General features: G+C 40.1%; 1 protein-coding gene across 1 annotated transcript; it reads right to left on the bottom strand.

The window, feature by feature from the left end:
* Positions 1-17,916: 17,916 nt before the first annotated feature.
* LOC145090606 (mitochondrial outer membrane protein porin 2-like) lies at positions 17,917-20,130 on the bottom strand. Its single transcript, XM_079028751.1, has 8 exons — positions 19,779-20,130; positions 19,607-19,674; positions 19,390-19,500; positions 19,213-19,299; positions 19,012-19,101; positions 18,713-18,921; positions 18,345-18,620; positions 17,917-18,079 (listed from the first exon to the last, which is right to left on the bottom strand). The coding sequence occupies exons 1-8, from the start codon at positions 19,918-19,920 to the stop codon at positions 18,025-18,027; spliced, it is 1,038 nt and encodes a 345-aa protein (XP_078884877.1). The 5' UTR covers positions 19,921-20,130; the 3' UTR covers positions 17,917-18,024.
* Between the last annotated feature and the right edge of the window lie 7,144 nt (positions 20,131-27,274).

A 27,274-nucleotide genomic window follows, 5' to 3' on the forward strand; every position in this document is an offset into this window, starting at 1 on the left:
GAGTACGTGTGAAAGGGGTGAGGGTCTATTGGACTTAATACATACCGATGTATGTGGACCGTTTAGATCAACCACGAAGGATGGGAACCGCTTCTACGTGACTTTTACCGATGATTATAGTAGATATGGGTATATCTATTTAATCAAGCAAAAGTCAGAAACCTTTGAAAAGTTCAAAGAGTTCAAGAATGAAGTGGAGAATCAATTGGGCAGGAAAATCAAGATGCTTCGATCCGATCGAGGAGGAGAGTACCTAAGTCTTGAATTCCACGATTATCTCAAGGAGTGTGGAATAGTTTCACAATTGACGCCTCCTAGGACACCGCAGTTGAATGGTGTGGCAGAAAGGCGTAATCGAACCTTATTGGATATGGTTCGCTCTATGATGAGTCATGCTTCACTACCTATCTCTTTTTGGGGGTATGCCTTAGAGACTGCCGCCCATATCCTTAACCGAGTCCCTACTAAGAAGGTTGCCAAAACACCTCACGAGATGTGGACATGGAAAGCTCCCTCGTTGGCACATATCAAGGTTTGGGGTTGCGAGGCTTTCGTAAGACGAGATACTCACGACAAGCTCGAACCTCGAAGTGAGCGATGTATTTTCATCGGCTACCTGCAGACATCCTTTGGATATCTCTTCTATAGACCGAAGGACAATGTTGTCTTTGTTGCGAGGAGAGGAGTTTTTCGAGAGCAAGAACTCATAGGCCAAGGAGACAGTGGGAGGCAAATCGAGCTTGAAGAGATTCAAGAGTCGATAGATGAAGGAACCTCTACCGCTGGCACTCAACCCGAGGAGGAAACTCTGGTTGAACCGATTGACGAGTCCTTACCTCTTAGACGTTCCGATAGAGTTAGAGTTCATCCCCAGTTTTATGGTTTTCATATTACTACTGAAGGGGACACGTATATTAGTGATGGTACACTAATAAATCTCGATGAACCTAATAGCTATAAGGAAGCCATGGCAGGCCCAAAGTCTGCAAAATGGAAAGAGGCAATGGATAGCGAGATCCAATCCATGTATGATAACCAAGTTTGGAATTTGGGTGATTATGTGCCCGGACGTAAGACCGTTGGGTGCAAATGGATCTTCAAGAAGAAGACCGACGTGGATGGAAACATACACACATATAAAGCGTGACTGGTTGTGAAGGGCTTTACTCAAACTCCCGGAGTTGACTATGATGAGACCTTCTCACCAGTTGCGAAGATAAAATCTATAGAGTGATGCTAGCTATTGCCGCATTTCATGATTATGAGATTTGGAAAATGGATGTCAAGACCGCTTTCCTTAACGGAAAGTTGGCTGAGGATGTTTACATGGCTCAGCCAGAGGGGTTTGTGGATCCGAAGCATCCGAATAGAGTGTGTAAGCTTGAGAAGTCCATTTATGGACTTAAGCAAGCATCTCGCAGATGGAATCTTTGCTTCGATGAGAAAGTCAAAGAGTTTGGATTTGTACGAAGCGAAGATGAATCATGTGTATATGTCAAAGCCAATGGGAGTATAGTAAGCTTCCTCGTTCTATATGTCGATGACATATTACTCATAGGAAACGACATCCCGACTCTGCAGGAGGTTAAGTCCTGGCTCGGGAAGTGCTTCGCTATGAAGGACCTCGGAGAGGCTTCTTGCATTTTGGGAATAAGGATAGTAAGAGAAAGAAGTAAGAGACTAATTGGACTTAGTCAGAATACTTACTTAGAGAAGATACTAAAACGTTTTAGTATGGAGAACTCGAAGAAGGGAGAATTACCGATACAAAGTAATGCCAAGTTGAATAAGACTCAAAGTCCGAGTACCGAAGCTGAGATAGCATAAATGAGCCGAGTACCATACGCTTCCGCAGTTGGCTCAATCATGTACGCTATGACTTGTACTCGCCATGATGTAGCCTTCGCTTTGAGCATGGTTAGGAGATATCAAGGGAATCCTGGCAGAGCACATTGGATTGCCGTGAAGAATATCCTTAAGTACCTTCGGAGGACGAAGGAATGGTTCTTAGTCCTCGGAGGGAGTGATGACTTGAAGGTGCGAGGGTATAGTGACGCCAGTTTTCAGACCGACAGGAACAACTACCGTTCGCAGTCGGGCTAAGTTTTTACCCTAAATGGAGGAGCAGTGACATGGAAGAGTTCCAAGCAGGAAACTGTAGCTAATTCAACGTGCGAATTAGAGTACATTGCAGCGAGCGAAGCGTCGAAGGAGGCAATATGGCTAAAGAACTTCATCAGTGATCTTGTAGTTGTACATGCCATAAAGGAGCCCATGGAGATTTTCTGTGATAACGAAGGAGCGGTTGCCTTGACCAAGGAATCGAGGGATCATGGTAGATCATGACATATCGATAGAAAATATCACTTCATTAGACATCGTGTAGAAGAAGGACAAATCGTAGTGAAGAGGATATCATCAGAAGATAACCCAGCAGATCCGCTTACGAAGGGACTGAGTAGGGTTAAGCACTTGCAGCATGCTAGGAGTATTGGGCTGAAGGATGATATTAGCATAGATTAGATAGTATTAGAAACGTGTAATAGATAAATGTAATTAACATTTGATGATTAAATAAAGGAGTTTTATTTATGATTAATGTTACTATCTTATGTTAATTGTTTACCTATTGTTTCACTTTGCATGTTTTGACTTCCAGAATAATTGAGTTTATTAGGAATAATCGAATTGTTCAAAATTGTCCACAATCGTTCATATGTTGGGAGTAGATATGAATGAAGATTGTCATGAATTGGTGTGTAGATTGTCTAAATGGTGTTAGACATAGCAAAGAGTTGTTGCAACGTTCATGAGTGCTTATGAACTAGTTTTGAGCATTGGAACAAACCTGCGCTTGCTGGAATCACCTTATGGAATATGATATAAAAGGGTGATCGCAAGACAATAATATCATATAGTCTTAAAACCTAGATATATGGTTTGTTATTTGTTAATTGATTGTACATTGATAATGCGAAAACACATCAGTAACTCGGTGTTATAAAACGCATTGTTGTGTATAGTTGGTTAATGAATAAGTAAATGCATATAAGTCGAAGTTTATCTGTAACTTTTATCTAAGAAGGTGAAAGCAATATCTCGGCCGCTCGATGATTTGATTTGACTTATGTGTCGGGCCCGGTCAGAACTGAATTGATGTGTTCGATTAAGTTCTATGTCAAATAAATCAGAGATCGAGAAACCTAAATGCTTGACTAACCATTCCATAGGATTGTCAGCATGATATCTAACAGAGGAATGTACGATCCCTTATCTAAAGGACAAGATTGATTAGATCAGAGTTTTACAGCGTCTTTGAGAGCTATGATTGCAAACCGAATTATACTTCTGCATATAGTTACTAGACTTATCCAAGTGGGAGACTGTTGGAATAGTGTCTAAGGCTACAACTATATTAGGCAAGTATTTGACTCGGTTGTGCATGGTCCTTTTGGGTTGCCTTCACCATAGCAACTTGATAGGATGATTTATTAAGAGAGTGTAAATATTATTAATATATTATGAGAATAATATATTGTTATTTGATTAATATAATTCATAGAATTAATTGGAATTAATTTGGTGACTTAAAGAGATTAATTAAATAAAAGGGTATAAACTGTCAATTGTTTGATAGTTAAACTTTAGACTGTAAATCCGTATTGATATGTATTGGACGGATTCTAGAAGCTAAGGATTGCTTCAAATCGTCCAAGGGGTTATCTAAGGAATGGATTTGGATAGCTTTAAGAGAAGATTATCCAATTAGGGTTTAGGTTGTAACCCTTAAGGAGTCTAGAAGTATAAATAGACCCTATGGCATAAGGAAATCGGTACTTCACCTAAAGTAGAGAAGCTGTGGCCGAATTCCTCCCCTCTCCTCTCTCCCAAATCATCCTCCTTGCTATTTGGTGTTTGTAAGCCATTAGAGGAGTGACAATTGTGACTCTAGAAGCTCCAAGACAACAAGATCATCAAGGAATTCAAAGGTATGATTCTAGATCTGTTTCAATATTGTTATTACACCTAAATAGTCATTAGAAGTCTTGGATTCAAAGCATGTTTAATTAGAAAGCCTAGATCCGAGCATTAGGGTTTTGCATGCGCACATAGGAAAGTTCTTATGGCTAAAACCCATCACGCATAACATAATATAAGCATAATATCTCAACATCAAAATTAATGCACGAAAGAATACATACCAGCCACGACATCGGGCGCTGCGCGGACCTCCTCCGTGGTCAACTGAAAAGCTCTCCCTCGTGCCCTCGGCGCCTCGGCCTTCACTGGCCGACTCTCGGTAGCTCTGATGGCGGCAGGGGCAGATCCCTAGGGTGCTCCCTAAGCTGATCCCCGCAACTGCAGACACTCCGCCTTCCGGTGTCCGGTCTGGTTGCCGTGAAAACACACTGCAAACCCCTTGGAGCAGTCCTTGGCCATATGCCCCTCCTTGCCACATTTGTAGCAAGATCCCGCTCTACATACTTCATCATGACCCTTGCCGCACTTCCTACAAGTGCGGCCCTTCTGGCTCCCAGATTTGGGATCAGTGGGCTTGGCCCGCTTGGCTACCGGCTGGGACTGAGTCGGTCGCCGATCCCTCCCCTGAGACTCCGCCTCCTCCCTGGCCTGAGTCTCTAGCTCAATCTCCCTCTTCCGGGCATTCGCCTATAGCTCGGCAAATGTCCGGTACGAGGAGTTTGCCACGAACTCCCGAATGTCTCGCCTCAGAATACTCAAATATTGGCTCATACGTGCCTGCTCAGTGGACACGTTCTCAGGGCAGAACATCACCCTCTTGTGGAACATCCTGGTAATCACCGTAACAGACTCAGTACCCTGCTTGAGGGTCAGAAACTCTTGGGCCAAACGCTCCCTCTCCATCTGGGGAACGTACTCATCTCGGAACATGGCAGTGAACCTCTCCCAGGTCACTGCCGCAAGCTCAGCAGGCGAAAAGTGCGCTGTCACAAACTTCCACCAGTCCTTCGCTCCCAAGCGAAGCTGGTTCAGCACGAACCGAACTCTCAAATGCTCAGGAGATGAGCAAGTGAAGAAACACCCCTCTATGTCTGAAATCCACCTCATAGCTGCCACCGGGTCCTGGGTCCCATCAAACTCTGGCGGTTTTGTGTTGCTGAACTCTCGGAACATCAACGCATCACCACCCTGCGGCCTTACAGCAGCAACAGCTGCAGTGGACGCCGCAATAGCAGCCTCAGAAAGAGCAGTATAATGCTCGTCGAAAGTCTCAATCAGCGTGGTCTTAATAGACCCGAACATCTCTGGTATCTTTGCCCTGATGGCCACAACCACCTCCTCGTGGATGATCCGGCGGATCTCCTCATCACTGGCCCCACTGCTCTCAGGCATAAGACGTGTCCTCGCCATGATCTACCTCTGAAATACAACATACGATAAATTAGAATCCACTCGAGCATACTCACACTCGACAACTCATCCCTCCTTGATCCTTGGAATTCCGAAGGTTCTTACTCGAACTGTACACCGCCCCGGTGCTTTCAGTAGTACGAGCCCAATACTACTGTCCTCACCGTTTCAGTATACACCCCAAATCCTCCTCTTCGGATCCCAAGTTCCAAGTACTCTATTATGCATAAATCACTCTCTAACAGATCTCTCATAAGCTCCTCGCTGCTACCTATTCACTCTCACGCATCTCATAGCAGCTCACCTCTCCCTAGGCTAAGGCATCACAAATCAGGGCACTCTAGTCCTAATAGGAATACCTAGCCCACTCTAGCAAGAGAATACATCATATCAATCTCATAAACATATAATATAAGGGTATTTTGGGAAATCACCTTTCGGGCGCTGACTGATCATACACACGTTTCTGCTCTGAGTTTCTCTAAAAATATTTGACTTCTTTTAGAAAATTTGGTTATCTTTTGAAAATATTTTCCAAATCCTCAGTTTGAGTTCAAATGCTCCCGAAGGTGTACCCGAATCCCTCAAACCAAGGCTCTAATACCAACTTGTAACACCGTAAATTTCAAAACAATTTTTCGCATCTTATAGAAAAACATAATTCATTTAATATTCATAAAAACACCAATGTTTGAAATTCAATCCATGCCATATAAAAATCCCAAGATCTCATAACATAAAATCCCGTGTGTGTGTGTACTGATCAAACCGACGCCTTCCCACGATCATCACTAGTACCTGAAACAAATAACACCAAACATTGTAAGCACAAAGCTTAGTGAGTTCCCAAAATACCACATATAACACATATTAGCCACTTGAGGCTATAACTCTGTGGGTCCGTGCACCCAAACTCTGTGAACCCTCAGGTTCTAACTCTGTAAACACGCACAGCATAAACCACATAGAATAATGCAGTGCAACACATAACACATATATAGCATACAAACACTGTATCACATAACTCTAGTTACCTACTCAAGGTAAAGTATAGTGAGAAGACTCACCTCGCGTATCTCGATAACTCGCAAATCCCTGAAATCACTCGTGCTCGATCCCCCGAGCTATAATCCTCCTATAATACAATATATCTCTAATTAACACTTTTACAACTAAGGTTGACTAACCCTATCAAGTCAACACTGGTCAACTCTGGTTAATGGTCAACGGTCAACTTTGACCGGACTCGGCGAGTGCACCAAAGCGACTCGACGAGTCTATACGCGTTCACTGACTCCCTCGGATCCTCTCTTGACACGTCGAGTACTTCCCTAACTCGACGAGTTCCACCTGACATGAATCGCGGGGCAACCATGACTCAAATCACCGAGTCTCAAGAACAACTCAGCAAGTTCCGGCTTGACTCGGCCCCTTATTGACTCTCCCTGACTCACTGGGTCATCCCCCCCCCCCAACCCGACGAGTCTACTCGCTGAACACTTTACGTGAAACCCCAACCCTACTCGCCGAGTCCCAAGAACAACTCGGCGAGTTCATGCCATGCACCAACTCTATTGACCTTCTAAGGTCAGATCTGCTTTCCCAAACCATAGATCTGGCCTTCCCAAGCATGAATGTCATGTAAAGTTCGAAACTTGATGCTTGTATAACCCCCACAAGGCATCAAAAGGAGATTTGGTCCCAAAAATGACCACCTAGGTCCAATAACTCCATAATAACCCAAAAAGCTCCAAGGGTTAAGGTCTCTGGACCTCTTTGAGTCCAGATCCAAGGCACAAATTCGAAGAGGGACCATTTGCTTCACATAATCACTCTCCAAAGGGGTTAGAAAACCCTAACTCTAAAGATCAACCCTAAAACTGAAGGAGGTTCGAACTATTACCTCAAAATGAAGCCTCTGGACTCTGGATCTGCTGGAATCTCACCTCCTCCTTGCTCTTGCCACCTTCTTCTTGTTAAACAAGGAATACAAAGGCCCAAAAGTGACTTCCTCTCTCCCAAAACGAATTAGCTCTCTAAGGGTTCTCTCAAGGGACTGGTAGCCGTAATAGGAGGCTATAAGTGCCCTTAAATAGGCTCCAAACCCGGGGAATTAGGGTTTCATTAAACAGCATGGACTCGCCGAGTCCAGGCGCGAACCCGCGTCCAAAACTGCGATCCTACTCGGCGAGTCTGGGCTCCAACTCGCCGAGTCTCCTCACAAATTACCAAAAATATAAGAATGAATGATACCTGGGAATCCGGGCTGTTACATCAAGTATCATGTCTTTATGAATCGTTCCTCATATGCTTCAGATATAGGATCGATTGCATGTGCTATAATATTCATTTGTTCTAAATTTTTCCACGATGCCTAGAGCATTAAGGAGGGAAAGTAGTAGAATTGGATATGACTAATTTGATTAAGAAATTGTTGAGGACAATCTAAGGTTTACCAAAGATTGGTTGCTCAGGGACAGTTGGAAGTATAGTGTTAATTTTGGAAGAACCATATTGACATATTCTGAAAAGAGGCAACTCTTGTTTAGAAGTGATAGTCAAAATGAGAATATGGAAATATTCCTATAGGTGGAAGTTATTCATTAAATCTGTTTAATATTAGGAAACTTAATGCAAGAAGAATGTTCAAAGCAATGAACTTTGAATATGACACTTCATTTCCATGAAGTTGGTCTCTATTGGAGTACTCTTTAATGTCTGTTGACAAGTCTTTGTAACTTTGTGCATAATCATTACAAGAGGACCAATGCATATAAGTTTATAATCTAACAAATTTAAGTAAATGGCAGGAATCTGGGATTCATGCATTTGCGGTAAGGATTTGGGATTGTGAAATGAGTATCATTGGAATTAATGTCCAGTCGATCTATTTCACAAAGTGAAGATCATAGACAAACTTAGTGTGCATACTTTATGTATGGCATGACTAATGTTTAGACAAACATAGTGTGCATACTTGGTGTATGGCATGACTAGTGTTTAGAAAACATAGTATAAATGCTCAGAACATGGGACAACTATTGTTTTAATTCAAGTATAAAGTTGATAGTTTGAAATAGTATACAATGAATAATGTGTACTCAATATGATGATAAATAAAAGGTGTTTTTATTTATATTCATAAGTTGACCATAGTTGATTTGATTATTCTTGTGTTTCACTTTGCATGTTTTGACTTCCAGAATAACTAAGTCGCTCTTCCTGAATGACTAAGTTATTCAAACCATCCACAGTCGATCATATCTTGGAAGTAGGTATGAATCAAGATTGTCATGGGTTGGCTTGTAGAGCTCTAAGATGTTGGACAAAGTGGTGCTACAACACTCATGAGTGCTCATAAGTTCTGAGTATTGGATTCAACCCACGCTCACTGGTATCACTTCATGGAATTTATCTTGATTGATCGTGAGACGGTAATATCATATAAGTCTTCAAACCTATAGATATGACTTGTTGCTTATGAATTCGTTATACATTGATTGTACGTAAACGCATTGGTAACTCGATGTTATAAAACGTGCCTTTGTGTATGATTCAACAAGTAGTAGAACAAGCATATGAGTCGAAGTTTATCTTTTCCTTCTTGGATTAGAAGCGATATCTGGGCCCCTCAATGATTTTGTGTTGACCCATGTATCGGGCCCAGTCAGAACTAAGTTGATTTGTTCAAATAAGTTCTATGTCAAACAAATCGGAAATCGAGAAAAAAACTGCTGGACAATAAGTAAGACATTATTCCATGTATTTGTCCGGCTGATATCTAGAACAGAGGATTATATGATCACTTATCTTAAATGGAGTATCATCGTCATCTCAGTTCCGCGAGACCTTGAAAGATCTACGATTGCTGATCGGCTCATGAAGTTATTCTTGCAGATATAGTTATTAGACTTATCCAAGTGAGATACTGTTGGATTAGGTGTCTAAGTTCATAACTATTTCTGGGATGTACTTGACTCGGTTGGCATGGTCCATTTGGGTTGCATGGCATTGCAACACTTGGATAGCCTAAATGAGAGAAAGGACACTTAAGGATTATTAATATATTATAAGTTCTAATATATTAATAATATTTAATTAGTATTGATCAAAGAATTAGTCTGGAATTAATTAAGTGATCAAAAGGAGACTAATTAAATATATGGGGTTGATTGTGTAAATAATCTATTCTTATATAGTAGGCTAATGATCCATGGTTTGTATGGATTGGGCTAAAACCCATAAGGTGCTCCATGGATAATCCAAGGAGGTTACAAACCCATGGATCATGGAATATGAAAAGCCATGAGAATTAGGGTTTACATGGTGTAACCCTACTAGTATCACAATTATATAAAGAACCCCATGCAAGCAAAATCGGTACTATGACTACTACTTGTACAAGTGAGAGGGCTAGCCGATTTTGAGGTTAAGTGAACTTCTCTCAGGTCTATTCCAATAGTTGTAGTGTTGTGTGAGACATGTGAGGCATCACACTTGAGGTGCTAGGCTCACAAGGTTCTCAAGGAATCCAAACTACAAAAAAGTATGTTCTTCTTCTAGCATTTATGTTTAAAAGTTCCCCATGGTATGCTAGATAAGTTAAGAACCTTGGAAAATCAATTTTGCATGTATCTTAGTCAAACATAGATCCAAGGTTTCTAGGGTTGCATGTACACCTTAGGAGTGTTAGAATGCTCAAAACCCAACAATTATTCCAGATCTGGGTTGTTTTGGTCCCTTTTAGCATAAAGGTGCAAACTTTATGAGATTTTTGGTTTCATGCATGCATTAAATCAATTATTAAGTCCCTTTTTAAGCTTAAGAGCCTCTTTTAGACATGCATGAATGTAAAGTTTGCAACTTTACGTGGTTTCCATCTTAAGGAAGTCAGATCTATGTTTTGGGGCTATGTCTTCAAGGATTAAGTGCTTATTGGTTAAGCCCTTTGTACTATCAAACCTTTTTGGTTAGGTTTGGACCCATTTTGGTAATCTCGATGGGTAAAGATGGAAACTTTACCCTTATAAGTCTCATTTCGATCTAGATCTGAGCTTTGGGGCTCTTGGAATCGGAGAGAGTAGCTTAATGTATTAAGCTATTGGAATTTAGTCAAACAAAACATGTTTGCAAGTCAACATAGCGTGTTGGTTGGGCTTTTCTCGACTGTTCAAAAAATTGCAAAGCATGGCGTGTTGGCAAGTCAACACGATGTGTTCGGTCAACATGAACTGTTGACTTTGACTTTGGCCAGAAGTTTGACCAGGGTTGACCATGGGATGTTTTGGGCCATGTTTGGGCCTTTTGGATTGTTTAATGGGGCCTTGGCCTTGGGGTCAAGTTATAGAGAGGGTTAAAAGGTCTTTTACCCTAGTTTGGAGACCTAGTATGAGTCGGATCTGTTTATTGATGGATGGTTATCTTGTGATTGATAGCGTGGGGATTCTTGCGGGCCAGCAGCCATAGATTTTTTCTGTGAGATATGGTAGTGCGAGGTGAGTTTCCTCACTATGTTTAGTGGGTCGAAGGCACCAATTCCGACCCATAGTTTGTAGGGTGCTAGATATGTGTGTGGCTCTTGCATGTGTATGTGCTTGTATGCTTACTGGGTGGGGCCCGATGGTTATTATATATCTGGTTATGCATATATGATTTGTATGTGGGTGGGGCCTGATGATTGTACAATATGCTATTATCTTTTTGATTTTCGCATGTGTTTGAATGTTTATATGATTATATGGTTATGTGAGTGTGGGCGAGGACTGTATCTTAATGGGTGGGCCTGATATACGAGTGTGTGCGGGGCCCGTATCTCAGTGGGCGGGGCCCATTATGTGAGTGTGGGTGGGGCTCGTTACACACATTGGGCAGGGCCCGTTAATTTACAGATTTATACGCCGGGCAGGGCCCGATGCCGAACGGAGCCCGATGATAGGTCGGTGCCCATTATGTGTTTATTTGTGTATGTATGGAATATGGTATGTTGAGGAAATCACTAAGCTTTGTGCTTACGATTTTCAGTTTATGTTTCAAGTACTTCGGTTTTCAAATGGAAGAGTTTGGGATGATTGCAGAGCACACACCACATGTTTCCGCATTCTGTGATTTACTCTGATTTGATGATGTTTTGATAAATCTCAAGTAACTTGGTTTTATGGAAATGTTATGTATTAATGATTTATTAATCTAAAAACAAAAATTTTATGTCATTATTTTTAGGACGTTATAGAAGAAAAAGGCGAAGCCTAGGCAGACAGTTGGGGATTCAGCAAAGAAACCCAAGGGTCTCGAATCTAGGTCGAAGGGCCAGCAGGGCGGGATCCACTGTGGAAAATGAGGCATGTCGCATGATGAGGGTTTGCAGGGCGGGTAGTTCGGGTTGCTACAAATGCGGCAAGTCGGGGAACTTTAACAAGGATTGTACTGCATCTATCACCACTACACATACATCAGACCTGATTTGCTTTCGTTACAATCAGAGGGGCCACAAGAAGGCCAATTACACGAGTTTAGCATCAGGATGACCAATGGTAGCACCAGCCCCTATGACCCTACGGATCACAAATGGCCGCCAGGGCAAGGTCGATGCTCCTGTGGTGGGGAGCTGGGTTTTCCAGTTAACCGTCGAGGAGGCGTGTGCTGCACCAGATGTGGTGATGGGATCGTTCCTTGTGAACGGTATCCCTGCATTGGTATTATTTGATTCGGGGGCTACCCAATCTTTTGTATCTCTTGCGCTCAGCAAGAGATTTTTAGGAGCTCTGATTGAGTTAGTCATCCATTAGAGGTTGAGATTGCGGATGATCGATCTGTCCAGGTATCGAGGGTTCATCGGGATTGTGTTCTGGAGATGATTTATGAGCGGTATCCGATGATTTGGTTCCCATTCCTCTACACGGGAACAAGGTTATAGTGAGGATGGATTGGTTGAGCCCCAATGGGACAATGATTGATTGTGAGCGCCAGCTGATATGTGTTCGGACCCCAAGTGGGGGAGAGTTGGTGGTCCGTAGAGAGTGCGCTCAACATGGGCCAGTCCTATACTTAGCCGCTAGGGCCAAACACTACCTTTATCAGGGTTGTTTTGGGTTCGTTGCCTATGTTATAGATACTTGGGAGCGGGATAGGGCATCAATTGATGATATGCCTGTTTTACGGGATTTCCCATATGTATTTCTGGAGGATTTACCTAGAGTGCCTCCGGAGAGGCAGGTGGAGTTTCGGATTGATTTGGTTCCTGGTGCGACTCCGATAGCCAAAGCACCATATCGATTAGCTCTACCAAAGATGCAGGGGAGTTGTCTACACAGCTGCAGGAGCTTTTAGACAAGGGATTCATTCGGCCGAGTAGTTCGCCTTGGGGTGCGCCGATCCTGTTTGTGAAGAAAAAGGATGAGACGCACCAGATGTGTATTGACTATCGGGAGATGAATAAGCTAACGGTGAAGAATCGTTATCTACTCCCGATGATTGATGATTCGTTTGACCAGCTTCAGGGTACATCTTGGTTTTCCAAGATTAATCTTCGTTCGGGTTATCATCAAATGAGGGTCTGAGAAGATGACGTGGAGAAGACGGCCTTCCGGACTCGCTATGGCCGTCGTGAGTTCGTGGTGATGCCCTTCGGACTTACCAACACTCCAGCCACATTCATGGACCTCATGAACTGCGTATTTCGATCGATGTTGGATTAATCTGGCCAAGGTGGAGGCCGTGATGAGATGGGATGTTCTGAGGTCTCCATCAAGATTCGGAGTTTCATTTGGTTGGCAGGATATTATAGGAGATTTATCTAGGATTTAAAGATAGTTGTTCCCCTGACCCGACTGACGAAGAAGACTGCCACTTTTCGTTGGGGGCCTGATCAGCGGACAACGTTTGAGACCTTGAGGAGGAGATTGTGCGAGGCACCGATTCTGACCCTGCCAGAGGGTGTTGAGGATTTTGTGGTTTACTATGATGCATCTATCACAGGATTGGGAGCAGTTTTGATGCAGAGGGGTCGTGTTATTGCATATGCCTCAAGGCAGCTGAAGCATCATGAGGCTAACTATCTAACGCATGATTTGGAGCTAGGGGCGGTAGTTTTCGCCCTCAAGATTTGACGACATTACCTTTATGGAGTTCGATGTACTATTTACACGGATCACAAGAGCCTAAGGTGATTGATGTATCAGACAAATCTTAACATGAGGCAACGTCGGTGGTTGAATGTGGTGAAGGATTATGATTGTGAGATCCTTTACCATCCGGGGAAGGCCAATGTGGTGGTCGATGCTCTTAGCCGCAAGGCAGTCGCAGCTCTGTTCAGGGATACCTGTCTGAGGATGACAATGATTACTCTGCTTCTGAAGCGGATTCAGGAGGCACAGGTTGAGGCTATGAAGGAGGAGCACCGTAAGAGTGAGCGCATTGTGGTTCAGGTGGCTTCCTTCGATTATGATAGTCGGGGATTATTGACTCTCCATCGGAGAGTGTGGGTTCCTTAATGCATTGGTGTGTGCCAACATCTGATGGAAGAGGCGCACAATTTGAGAATCTCCATTCATCCCGGGGAAAAGAAGATGTATAGGGATCTTCATCCTGACTATTGGTGGCCCTGCATGAAGCGGGTTGTAGCTTGGTATGTGGAGAGGTGCTCGACTTGCAGGAAAGTCAAGGCCGAGCATAAGCGACCTCATGGAAAGGTGCAGCCATTGGATATTCCTGTTTGGAAATAGGAAGAGATTACTATGGATTTCATTACGAAGTTGCCCCGGACTGCACGCGGGGTGGATTCGATTTGGGTCATCATCGATCGGTTGACCAAGAGAGTGCATTTTATCCCGATCCAAGAGAGTATCTCTAAGAAGAAGTTGGCTGAGATATACATCAGGGAGGTCGTAGCACGGCACGGGGTGCTGGTTTCTGTGGTTTTAGACAGAGATGTTCAGTTTAATTCCGGATTTTGGAAGAGATTTCACGACCAGTTGGGTACTCATCTGTATTTCAGCACAACCTTTCACCCGCAGATGAATGGTCAGAGCGAGCGGACCATCAAGAAATTGGAGAATATGTTGCGGGCATGCATTTTGGATTTTGGTGGTATCTGGGATATGTATCTTCCGCTAGCGGAATTCTCATATAACAATAGCTACCACGCCAATATCGATCGACCTCTTTTTGAGATGCTCTACGGGAGGAAATGCAGGAACCCGATATGTTGGGGCGAGGTTAGTCAACGAGTTATGGGGAGTACCGAGGTGGTAATCAAGACAAACTGAGCTAATTTAGTAGGTTCGTAGCAGGCTACATACAACTCAGATTCGGCAGAAAAGTTATGCGACAAGCGCCGATTAAACTTGGAGTTTCAAGTTGAGGATATGGTTCTCCTGAAGGTGTCACCTTGGAATTGTGTCATCCTATTCAGGAAGCGGAGAAAGTTGGGCCCCAGGTATATTGGTTCGTTCAGGGTGGGCAGGGTGGCGTATCGACTGGACCTTCCGGAGGAGCTTAGTCAGATTCACAGTACTTTTCATGTCTCGTAGCTGCGGAAATGTTTGGCAGATTATTCTGTAGTAGTTCCATTGGAGGACATTCAAGTGGATGGAACTTTGAACAACATTGAGATACATGTGGCGATCCTCGGTGGGAAGACGAAAACCTTGTGGAACAAGGTTGTCGATCTGGTTAAGGTGCAATGCAGCACCGCAAGGGTTCGAAGTGGACGTGGGAGCCGGAGGATGATATGAGGGAGCACTACCCAGGATTATTTAGAGTAGCGGACTTCGGGGACGAAGTATGAAACAAGTGGGGGATAATTGCAACATTCGGATTTTTGTAAGTTTCCTTTTTAACCCTCTTTAGTCAAAATCTTTGCAATATTGGTCTTCTGGATAGTACGCGGGGCGTACTCTATGAGTACGCTTAGCGTACTAGCTGAAGCTTGATCATGGACTCCGCCCACGTATGTTGGGTGTACGTGGGGTTACGATGGGCGTACTCATGGCAGGGGAAAACCCTAATTTCTAATGGTTTGCATCCTATTTAAAGACCTTAAGTCCCTCATGATCTTCACCCTCTCAGCCTCCCTTATCCTTTTAGTGTCAAACTCGAACCCTAACCCTCTTGCATGCATTTTTGATCTTACATTGGTGATTTTGGTGATCTTTGTTGGTTCTGGAGAAGAAGGGAGTTTGGAAAGAAGCAAGGGCAAGGAAAGAACTTGTAGATCCAGAAGTTTGGCACCATTTCTAGCTCTTTGAAGGCATAAAGTTTGAACATTGACCATTGCATGCTTAGATCTAGTTTTAGGGTGGAAAATGTCATATTTTAGTCCCATAGTTTGGATTCTTGGAGTTAAGGAACTTCAATCCATATGAGCTGTCCTTTTGAGCTCTTGGAGGTGTTGTGAGTCATAAAAATTGGATCTTTATGGTTAAGCATCAACCATGCAAGCATTAGGGACTAACCAAATGTGCTGATGGACTTGATTCATGTTTTAAGCCCTGGCCACACATGCAAAAGCATAAAGTTTGCAACTTTATGGCTTAGGACGTTTCTAAGGGCTTGGATCTAAATTTTGGGCGTTATCTCTTAATGGAATAAGCCATGGAGATGGTTTCGGGTTGGCAAACCAGTACGTTGGGCGTACTGGGTCAACACCTAAATTCCGAGTTAACACCAGCTTACGTTAGGCGTACATGCTGAGTACGCCACACGTACTCAATCAGTGGGCATAAAGGATATTGGGCTCTCAGTTTTGTTGGGCTTTGGATTTTTTAGGTTGGGCCTCAGGTCCACCTGTTGTATCAAGGCATTTTGGGCCTAGGACCATGATTAGATGTCTTTTGGCCATATTGGGACTTAAAAGCATTTTTGTTTGGGTTTGGATACTTTTGGGCTGTTATAGATTTAGGTCTTGGAGGGAGGAGGCCCAATAAGGCAAAGGTAAAGGAGCCTCTTGCCTTAAGTCAAGGATTAGGGTTTTTGGACCTTCAGGTTAGAATGTGACCAAATCGCTAATTAGGATTTTATGTTTGTGCGATAGGGAGAGGAGTTTGCGAGTCATCCGCTGAGCACGATCTGACACCCACATTTTGAGGTGAGTCTTCCTTCGCAGTAGTCGTGGGTCGAAGGCACCAAGGCCGACCCATTAGTTATAGCATGATGATTGTCTTTGTGATAGTTGCCGGTCATGTCTGTACTTGTATGATGACTCGATGATTATTGTTATGATATTATGTGGTAGTAGTAGGGGTGAAATAGACCCGGTATCCGGTTGAAATACATCGAAGGGGCAGTCCAGCACCCAGATATGCTTGGCAGTATCCGGTTAAGATAGATCGAAGGGGTAGGCCAGCACTCATATATGTTTGGCAGTATTCGGTTGAAATAGACCGAAGGGGCAAGCCAACACCCAGATATGCTTGGCACTATGTTGTTTAGTATGTTTGATTAGTATGTGGTATGTTGGGAGAATTTACTAAGTTTTGTGCTTATAGTTTTCAGTTTCTGTTTCAAGTACCTCTAGCTTGAAAGGGAAGGGTCTGGCTTGATTGCACCGCATCACTCCATGTTTTTCCGTACTTAGTGATTTTGGGATTTGTATTTTAATATTATGATACAGTGTGATTCTTTTGATTATTTTGGTATCAGTTTCTTATGAATGGAATGAATTTAAAAACAAAATTTTTTATCTGTATTTTTGGGATGCTACATTATATCATTTAACTTTGGCATTTGTATCTTTATTTACAAAAATCAGGTGGTAACTATATCAACTTCTAATAAAAAGGAAGACTTTTTTTAACGACAATAACATGAAATACTTTATTTGTATACGACAATAAAGTGGAAGACTTTATTTATTTTCATTTTTTTAACTACTTATACACACCCCATTATTATACTCCTAAATTGATACATTTCATCTATAACAAGACTTGAACCTTCAATATTCGGCTGAAGAACACATATCTGTCATTTTCTAATACCGCTAGGCCAATGAACCTGGGTGGAAGACTTTAAATTTGTTTGGTCGATATGAATAAAATGTATTGCATGAATCTTATAATTTTGGTTGTTTATTTCAAATATTTATTAACGTATTATAGTTTGATACTAGTAACAAGGAGTTCCAGGTGTTACGATAACATTTTATGAGCATTTATTAACTTAAATATTGAGTTTTTAATAAGTTATTTCCTCCTTTTTATCGACTTATTTAAAAAGTTTTTTTCCAAGCTATTTCCTTATAACACATAAGTTGGGGTGATCATTTGGACAGTTGGTTTTCCAATTTTTGTACCGTTGGACTGGTACAATATTTATTACATATGGTACAAGTTGTTGAAGCAGTAGCGAAAAACTTTCAGGTTTGATATCCCGACTTCGAAAGACTGTAACTCATTTAATATGGAACCAAAAATTATAAAATTATAGCATAAATTAAAATACAAACTATAAACTACATGTGAAAATATCTCATGTCAATCTAATTTCAAACGAATGAGTTATAAAAGTTTCACATATTACACATAAAAAAAACCAGTCGAATACCTGGGAACTGTAGAAACGACCCTTTTAAAAAATCGAAACTGGAACAAAGTAAAGACAAGAATTGAAAACCTGACCTATTACATAAAACTGGTACTAGTCCAGGTCCGGGTGCCGATCTATTCCGGTCCACAGGTCCAAATGTTCACCGCTACATATTAGCATAATTAGCTAAATAAAAAAAAAAAATATTGACTTATTACGTTTTGACAATCGATAAACTACTAAAACACTTTTACTATAACATAAATTGTTTTAAATAAGCAATCCCCTAATAAATCAATCCGTGACAAAAAAAAAAATATCATAGTTATCAGAACAAAAATAACAAACTAAATGGCATTTGATAAACTTATATAGTACAAATATTTTTACATATTTTCAATCAATGTTTAAGAACAAGAGCCAAACCGAACCTCGGAATTTTGTGGAAGGCTTGGGAATCGAGCTCACTGGATAATGTGACGAATGATTTGGGAATAATCTCATGCTTCAAAAGGACACTTAGCTTTCCATGATTGGTCAACTTGGCCTTGACCATTGTTTGACCATCAACTGCATAACACCCTCCAATAGTGAATCTGGTTTTATTTGTCTTTAACCTTCTGGTAAACTCCCCTGCAACAGCAGTCTTTTTGAATCGGTCAAAATGGTGTATATAGGATGCCCTAATCGTGTCCCCTTTGTCACTCCTGAAAGTAAATTTATATTCCATTATCGCAAGATTTGTTGTTGATAAGTGGAATTAGTTAACATAATGATGTTTTGAAGGGTAATTGCTTACAGGACTATGGAAGATGTAGAATCGGGTATGTTAACACTGATGCCAACAGTGAAGTTTGTGAACTTACTTGAAGGTGTCTCATAGCCTACCTTTGCACCCATGGCGAAAATTGGAGTCCCGATTGTTGCTGAAATGTTAATGGTTGGAGAGTGATTCAAGGCAACTGTTGATGTTAAAGTAGCATGGTGATGAAAGTAGTGAACATCGAGCTGTGGGAGAAAAATGACTACTCAAAATCTTAAACACCAAATTAAATGAAGAAATGAGTAAACCAGATTTAGGGAAACTGAAGACTATACCTTTCCAGATCTAAAATCAGGCAGTTCTAATGAAGCAATTGCCTTTGTTGAAGGGAAAAATATATCTGTGGAAGTTAATGTCGTTGCAATCTGCAGAATCACTGAAATCATGAACGATGATGCATGAATAGTATTAAGAATACTTGCATTTGATTGTTTCTCGAATTTAAGTTCGAATATAAATGAAATTTGAAGGTCTACCTTGCTGGATTTGTAGTTATTCAGTTTGAAAGAAGCAGTGGTATTCGTTGAGGGCGCAATATCCTTTAAAGTTAAGGTCATTGTAATCTGCAAAATCAGTATGATAATGGAGGTGATGCAGGAATAGTGCTTTTGTGATAGAATTTGGAAGATCAAGGAAGCAAGAAGCTAGCGTACATTTGATTGTGCGTCGAATTTGACATTAATTAACGTGTTCTTGTGTTTGTACATTGCTCCGACATCTCCGGTTGACTCACCGCCTTTATTTGTTGCAGATGATGTAAGTGTCTGCGATCAAATTAATAAAAAGGAAACACTGTTCACAAATCACATAGAACTAACAACGGACGACCTAAATCAATGAAGAAACTGCATAGATTAAAAAGTTACGTACCACTCCGGTGACACTGGTCGTTGAAACGGAAATCTTCTGATCGGACTGGTAGTCTCTCATCAGCAGATCTATAAAGACAACAACAATACGTGAAATAATTCTCATGCACACTTACTCCAAAGTTCATTCACATGAATAGAGCAAGATGAACTGTGAATCGAATTGAAATTACCTTTTGTTTTCTTTCCGAAATTAGAGAAGAGTCCTGGTCCGCTGTTCATTGCTGATGCAGAAATTAAAGGAGAAAGAGGTGTGTCGATGTCGTAGAATTGCGATGCGATGAAACAGAGGGAGGAGAAAAAGGCTAAAATCATGAGTAAGCTGAATTCAATTTTACACCGAATCCCCCATTAGTGAATATACTTGATCGGTTTCGTTCAATACATGGAGAAACTAGCTGTCTTGTTGCCATAGATACAAGGACGGCAGTCGGGTAGATGAGAGCAAGGTCTTCTGTACTCTGTAGTACCGATTACGAGCGAAGCTGGTTTATTTTGGGATACTCATTTTTACAAAAAGACGCCCTGTTTGACTCGGAAGGAAACAATCGCATTAATAAAATTTGTTTTAATTATTAAAAAAATATCTTTGAACCAGGATTTGTTATTTTGTTTATTTGGAGGAATGATATTAAAAAGTAAATTTAGGCAATTGAGGTGCATTGTGGACCCTCACCGTGCCCTTCGGGGTGCTGGTGGGGCATGAAGGCCAGCCGGGAACGAAATAAATGACATTTTTATGAGTAAATTACACAGGTGGTTTCTATGGTTTGGGATAATTTGCGCGTTTGGTCCCTAATTTATTTTTTTTAACCAGGGAGGTCCCTACGGTTTGTTTTTGTTACGCGTTTGGTCCCTAGTGTTTGTTTTTGTTACACGCTTGGTCCCTATTTTACCTAAAAATACTATTATTTAAATAGGTAAAAATTATGGGGCATATAAGGTAAGGTGAGAGGAGTGGGGTTTGAGGTGTGTTTATTTAAATAAATTAAAAAATCAATGGCAAAATAGTCATTTTAGGTAAGACAGGAACCAAATACGTAACAAACATAAACACTAGGGACCTTCCGAGTTAAAAAAAATAAGTTAATGACCAAACACTCAAATTACCCTAAACCATAGGGACCATTCGTGTAAGTTACTCCATTTTTATAAGTTTTGTACATTGCTATGAAAGATAATTATAATACAGAAAAATGAATTAAGATAAGCAAATGACATTTTTGTTTGCATTTTCTATTTTTTTTTTACAAGTTTGATCAATAAATTTTCCAAAAGTGTTTAAATAATAAAACTATGATCGCTAACTAAAGATATATCTAGTTTCCTGTGATTCTCCGACGACCAATAAACGTGTCAACGTAATGAAGTTTTGAAATTGTACACATTTAATCAATTTTGTTGTTTGTATATATTTGACCAATAAGCTTAGATTAATGTCAAATTTTACCGCCAAACACTTCAAATGTGTTGTTAGACCATCTGGAATTGTCATCACTGAGAGATTTCGTGGTTTACTTGGCCATTAACTATAAATGTGAACACCATCCCAATCAAGTGTTAGTGATAGCTAGTGGTGGGACATTTTTGTGGTCATTTGTGGTGGAGAGAAAGGACCACCACACCCAATCAATCATCTATTCGTACATTTTCTATCATTAGTTGGATCAAATCTACGATTAAACCATACCAAAAAGACAATATACACAATCATAAAAGTCATTGGAGTGTAACTAAAAGAATTAAGGTTGTAAATGAATTGAACGTTCAACGAACTGTTCGTAAACCGTTTGACGGGAAGTTCGTTTATATTCGTTTATTTAATAAATGAACAAACATGAACACAAATTCTTGTTCGTTTAGTTAAACGAACGAAATGAACAATGGTCTCGTTTGTTCAATTATGTTAGTTTACGTTCGTTTATTTTCGTTTTTATAAGTTTTTTTTATGTTCATATATGCTTAATTGTGTTTGATTACATTGCTATATTATATGTTCATCTATGTTCATATGTTTTTTTATCTTTGTTCATTTATGTTCGTTCGTTTTTGTTTGTTTAGCATGTTTACAAACATAAACGAGCGAACATGAACAAGAAACTCGTTTGTTTATCTGTTCGTGTTCGTTTATTTGTTCGGCTAACTTAAACGAACAAATATGAACAAGTTCTCGTTCGTGTTCATTCGGTTCATTTACAACCTTAAAAAGAATTAACAAGCTACAACAATAAATTTGCAATTTTGTCTGACAATAATAATTTTTTTTGTATTATAACCTTATTGAGTTTCGAAAGAAAATCGTGTCATTTTAGTAATAAAAAATAATAAATTTTGAATTATCTACCGAATATACATTTATAGATAAAACTTGACATAAAAAACCTTAAGCTTACCTCAATTTATCAGTTTTTACCCCTAAATGGATTTTTGTAGTAATTATACTCATAATTTGTCATATACAAAAATTGTAAATAAAGGTGGTTGCATAAAGGACTGTTTATGCAAGTTTTTAAAAACGATAATGACTTAAAAGGGTAATATATTTTTCGATTTGTACACATTTGGTCACTAAGTTTTTTTTTCGTCTACATTTACCCCTTCAACTTGTTAAACTGTACACATTCAGTCCTTATGATCGGTTTCTCTAGGTTAGCCGGGAAACATGATTTAATAGGGTAATATAGTTTTCATTTTGTACACATTTATTCCTTAATATTTTTGTGCACATTTAGTCTTTAATATTCTTTTGTTTTAAAATAAGTCATTTTTGTTTTTCTACTCATTTAGTACTTATGAATGATTTCTTTAGATTTTTCTCATGACATCTTACGTGGGACAATCATTGATGAAATGTGTGGGGCTGTTGATGTTTATGTGTAAGGTCTCATTTTCACCACCAAAAATTTTCATTTTTAAACAAGGCAAAAGTCCCTAATTATAAATCAATTATTAAGAAAAAAAACGTTTATTCCAAAATATATTTATCGAAAATCAGAGTAATATAAGAAACGTGGAATCCTCAATATTGTTGATGAGTGTGTACAATCATGCTTTCGCCTTCCCGCGATCAACGATAGAACCTGAAAACATAAATAACTAGGTAAGCACAAAGTTTAGTGAATTTTGCCCAAAATACTCGATACAACAAATGTATTATCATGCATAACGAGCCCACACTCATCGGATTGGAATACCTTGGCCCAATCAGTTATCGGACTGGAATGCCAACATGCAACAGTTCGAATCAGTCATCAAACAGAAATACCAAGGGTTTGTCGGCATGCCGCCTTAACCCAACCTCTCTTCTCGAGCCTCCGTGCCTACACCATACAACTGGCCTGCACCGAGTATCTTGACCTACAACATATAGCATAACCACCTCAACCTATATCACCACCATATGACCATCCCACGTAAGATGTCGTGAGAAAAAACTAAAGAAATCATTCATAAGTACTAAATGAGTACAAAAACAAAAATGACTTATTTTACAACAAAAAAAATATTAAGGACTAAATGTGTACAAAAAAATTAAGGACTAAATGTGAACAAGTAAGAAATATATGATGGGTTTTAGCCATAAGAACTTTCCTATGTGCGCATGCAAAACCCTAATGCTCGGATCTAAGCTTTCTAATTAAACATGCTATTAATCCAAGACTTCTAATAACTATTTAGGCTAAATAACAACATTGAAACAGATCTAGAACCATACCTTTGAGTTCCTTGTTGACCTTGTTGTCTTGGAGCTTCTAGAGTCACAAATGTCACTCCTCTAATGGCTTACAAACACCAAAGCAAGGAGGATGATTTGGGAGAGAGGAGAGGGGATGGAATTCGACCAGAGGTTCTCTACTTTAGGTGAAGTGTCGAATTCCCTCAGCCATAGGATCTATTTATAGTTGTAGACTCCTTAAGGGTTACAGTCTAAACCCTATTGGATAATCTTCTCTTAAGGCTATCCAAATCCATTCCTAGATAACTCATATGGACGATTTTAGCTATCCTATATCTCTTAGAATTCGTCCAAAGCATATCCCAATGGATTTACAGTCTAAAGTTTAACTATCAAACAATTGACAGTTTATACCCTTTTATTTAATTAATCTCTTTAGGTCACCAAATTAATTCCAATTAATTCTATGACTTATATTAATCAAATAACCATATATTATTCTTTATAATATTTACTCTCTCTCTTAATAAATCATCCTATCAAGTTGCTATGGTGAAGGCAACTCAAAAGGACCATGCACAACCAGGTCAAATACTTGCCTAATATAGTTACAGCCTTAGACACTATTCCAACAGTCTCCCACTTGGATAAGTCTAGTAACTATACAAGTACAATTCGGTTTGCAATCGTAGCTCTCAAAGACGCTGTCAACCTCTGATATAATCAATCTTGTCCTTTAGATAAGGGATCGTACAGTCCTCTGTTAGATATCATGCTGACAATCCTATGGAATGGTTAGTCAAGCATTTAGGTTTCTTGATCTCTGATTTATTTGACATAGAACTTAATCGAACACATCAATTCAGTTCTGACCGGGCCCGGCACATAAGTCAAATCAAATCATCGAGCGGCCGAGATATCGCTTTTACCTTCTTTGATGAAAGTTACAGATAAACTTCGACTTATATGCATTTACTTATTCATTAACCAACTATACACAACAATGCGTTTTATAACACCGAGTTACTGATGCGTTTTCGCATTATCAATGTACAATCAATTAATAAATAACAAACCATATATCTAGGTTTTAAGACTATATGATATTATCGTCTTGCGATCACCCTTTTATATCATATTCCATAAGGTGATTCCAGCAAGCGCGGGTTTGTTCCAATGCTCAAAACTAGTTCATAAGCACTCATGAACGTTGTAGCAACCCTTTGCTATGTCTAACACCATTTAGACATTCTACACACCAATTCATGACAATCTTCATTCATATCTACTTCCAACATATGAACGATTGTGGACAATTTGAACAATTCGATTATTCCTAATAAACTCAATTATTCTGGAAGTCAAAACATGCAAAGTGAAACAATAGTTAAACAATTAACACAAGATAGTAACATTACTCATAAATAAAACTCCTTTATTTAATCATCAAATGTTAATTACATTTATCTATTACATGTTTCTAATACTATCTAATCTGTACTAACATCATCCTTCAGCCCAATACTCCTAGCATGCTGCAAGTGCTTAACCCTACTCAGTCCCTTCGTAAGCGGATCTAATGGGTTATCTTCTGATGATATCCTCTTAACTATGAGTTGTCCTTCTTCTACGCGATGTCTAATGAAATGATATTTTCTGTCGATATGTCTTGATCTACCATGATCCCTCAGTTCCTTGGTCAAGGCAACCGCACCTTCGTTATCACAGAAAATCTCCATGGGCTCCTTTATGGCAGGTACAACTCCAAGATCACCGATGAATTTCTTCAGCCATATTGCCTCCTTCGACGCTTCGCTCGCTGCAATGTACTCTGATTCGCACGTTGAATCAGCTACGGTTTCCTGCTTGGAACTCTTCCATGTCACTGCTCCTCCATTTAGGGTAAAGACCCAGCCCGACTGCGAACGGTAGTTGTCCCTGTCGGTCTGAAAATTGGCGTCACTATACCCTCGCACTTTCAAGTCATCACTCCCTCCGAGGACTAAGAACCATTCCTTCGTCCTCCGAAGGTACTTGAGGATGTTCTTCACTGCAATCCAATGTGCTCTGCCAGGATTCCCTTGATATCTACTAACCATGCTCAAAGCGAAGGCTACATCAGGGCGAGTACAAGTCATAGCGTACATGATTGAGCCAACTACGGAAGCGTATGGTACTCGGCTCATTTCTGCTATCTCAGCTTCGGTACTCGGACTTTGAGTCTTATTCAACTTGGCATTACTTTGTATCGGTAATTCTCCCATCTTCGAGTTTTCCATACTAAAACGTTTTAGTACCTTCTCTAAGTAAGTATTTTGACTAAGTCCAATTAGTCTCTTACTTCTTTCTCTTACTATCCTTATTCCCAAAATGTAAGACGCCTCTCCGAGGTCCTTCATAGCGAAGCACTTCCTGAGCCAGGACTTAACCTCCTGCAGAGTCGGGATGTCGTTTCCTATGAGTAATATGTCATCGACATATAGAACGAGAAAGCTTACTATACTCCCACTGGCTTTGACATATACACAAGATTCGTCTTCGCTTCGTACAAATCCAAACTCTTTGACTTTCTCATCGAAGCAAAGATTCCATCTACGAGACGCTTGCTTAAGTCCATAAATGGACTTCTCAAGCTTACACACTCTATTCGGATGCTTCGGATCCACAAACCCTTCTGGCTAAGCCATGTAAACGTCCTCAGCCAATTTTCCATTAAGGAAAGCGGTCTTGACATCCATTTGCCAAATCTCATAATCATGAAATGCGGCAATTGCTAGCATCACTCTAATAGATTTAATCTTCGCAACTGGTAAGAAGGTCTCATCATAGTCAACTCCAGGAGTTTGAGTAAAGCCCTTCGCAACCAATCGCGCTTTATATGTGTGTATGTTTCCATCCACGTCGGTCTTCTTCTTGAAGATCCATTTGCACCCAACGGTCTTTGATATGAGCATATTTAGTCATATAATTCATGCATTATCTTAATACTTTATGTTGTTGTTGTCTCATTTAATGAACAAAATGTGCTTAATTAGTTTATAATTTCATTTTTCAGCAACAATTACATGCTCGGATAGAAAAGGAAGCGGAACTAGCGATTGGAAGCTTGGATCTTGGATTTTGAAGAAAGAAGGATGTTGCTGGACAGCTTGACCCCTCGTCAGTGTTTTGGCCATATCTCATAAACCGTAACTCCGATTGACGAGATTCAAAATGTTCTGAAAATTAGACATAATTTTGGACGACTTTCGTGTTTTGAGAAAATGCTGATTCGAAACGTACTCGACGAGTAGGGTCGATTACTTGGCGAGTTGTATCGAACTTTAGCGATTCTGGACGCGCTGAGTTGCCGTACACGGGTTTTAAGTGATGTACTCGGCGAGTAGGTCACTGGACTCGCCAAGTAGCCTCTGTTTTGTGAAAATCTATATAAAGGGACTTTCAGATCGATACCCTAGCATGGAGAGAAACCCTAGGAGGCTGAGAAACGATTGGAAGTGCTGCTAGGTCGTGAGGAACTGAAGAATCAACCCTACATTCAATTGTGAAGAGAATCAAGACAATTTTGGTTTATTCTTAGTAACTTTTTGATTTGAATCATGTTTACATACTTTGATTTCGTTTTTGAGTTTATGTTTACTGCAATCATGAGCTAAAAACTTATTCTTCTGTTAGGGTAGACAATTTTGTGAACATGGATTGATTATTTGAGTAGGATTAATTTTAATTGGTAATTATGTTTAGTTAAGCTTGTTAAAGAACCTTATGTGTTGACAATAACTATTCTTCTGTTAATAAATCAGTAATTAAGTTGTATAAACATCTCTTAGTTATTAATTTCATATGATTTATTGTGACCACATAATTGTATGTCTAGGAATAGCGAACGTGAAACTAGAATTAACTAGAAGATAGGTAATTTAATGTGTAAGCTTGTTAGATGAACATCGACAAGAGTTTAATTGAAGGGCCAATTTAGTTAACCACTACAAG

Source organism: Lactuca serriola, chromosome 2, assembly GCF_051521515.1.
Source record: "Lactuca serriola cultivar US96UC23 chromosome 2, Lser_US96UC23_V15, whole genome shotgun sequence".
In the NCBI taxonomy this organism is placed as follows: domain Eukaryota; kingdom Viridiplantae; phylum Streptophyta; class Magnoliopsida; order Asterales; family Asteraceae; genus Lactuca; species Lactuca serriola.

What these genes read in the sequence shown, in the direction of transcription:
- LOC145090606 (XM_079028751.1), bottom strand. Translation starts at nt 19,920, where the DNA reads ATGATTTTAGCCTTTTTCTCCTCCCTCTGTTTCATCGCATCGCAATTC. An exon ending in ATAACTACAAATCCAGCAAG is followed by an intron (nt 19,102 to 19,212) that starts GTAGACCTTCAA and finishes GTGATTCTGCAG; the next exon opens with ATTGCAACGACATTAACTTC. An exon ending in CTGATTTTAGATCTGGAAAG is followed by an intron (nt 18,922 to 19,011) that starts GTATAGTCTTCA and finishes TTTCTCCCACAG; the next exon opens with CTCGATGTTCACTACTTTCA.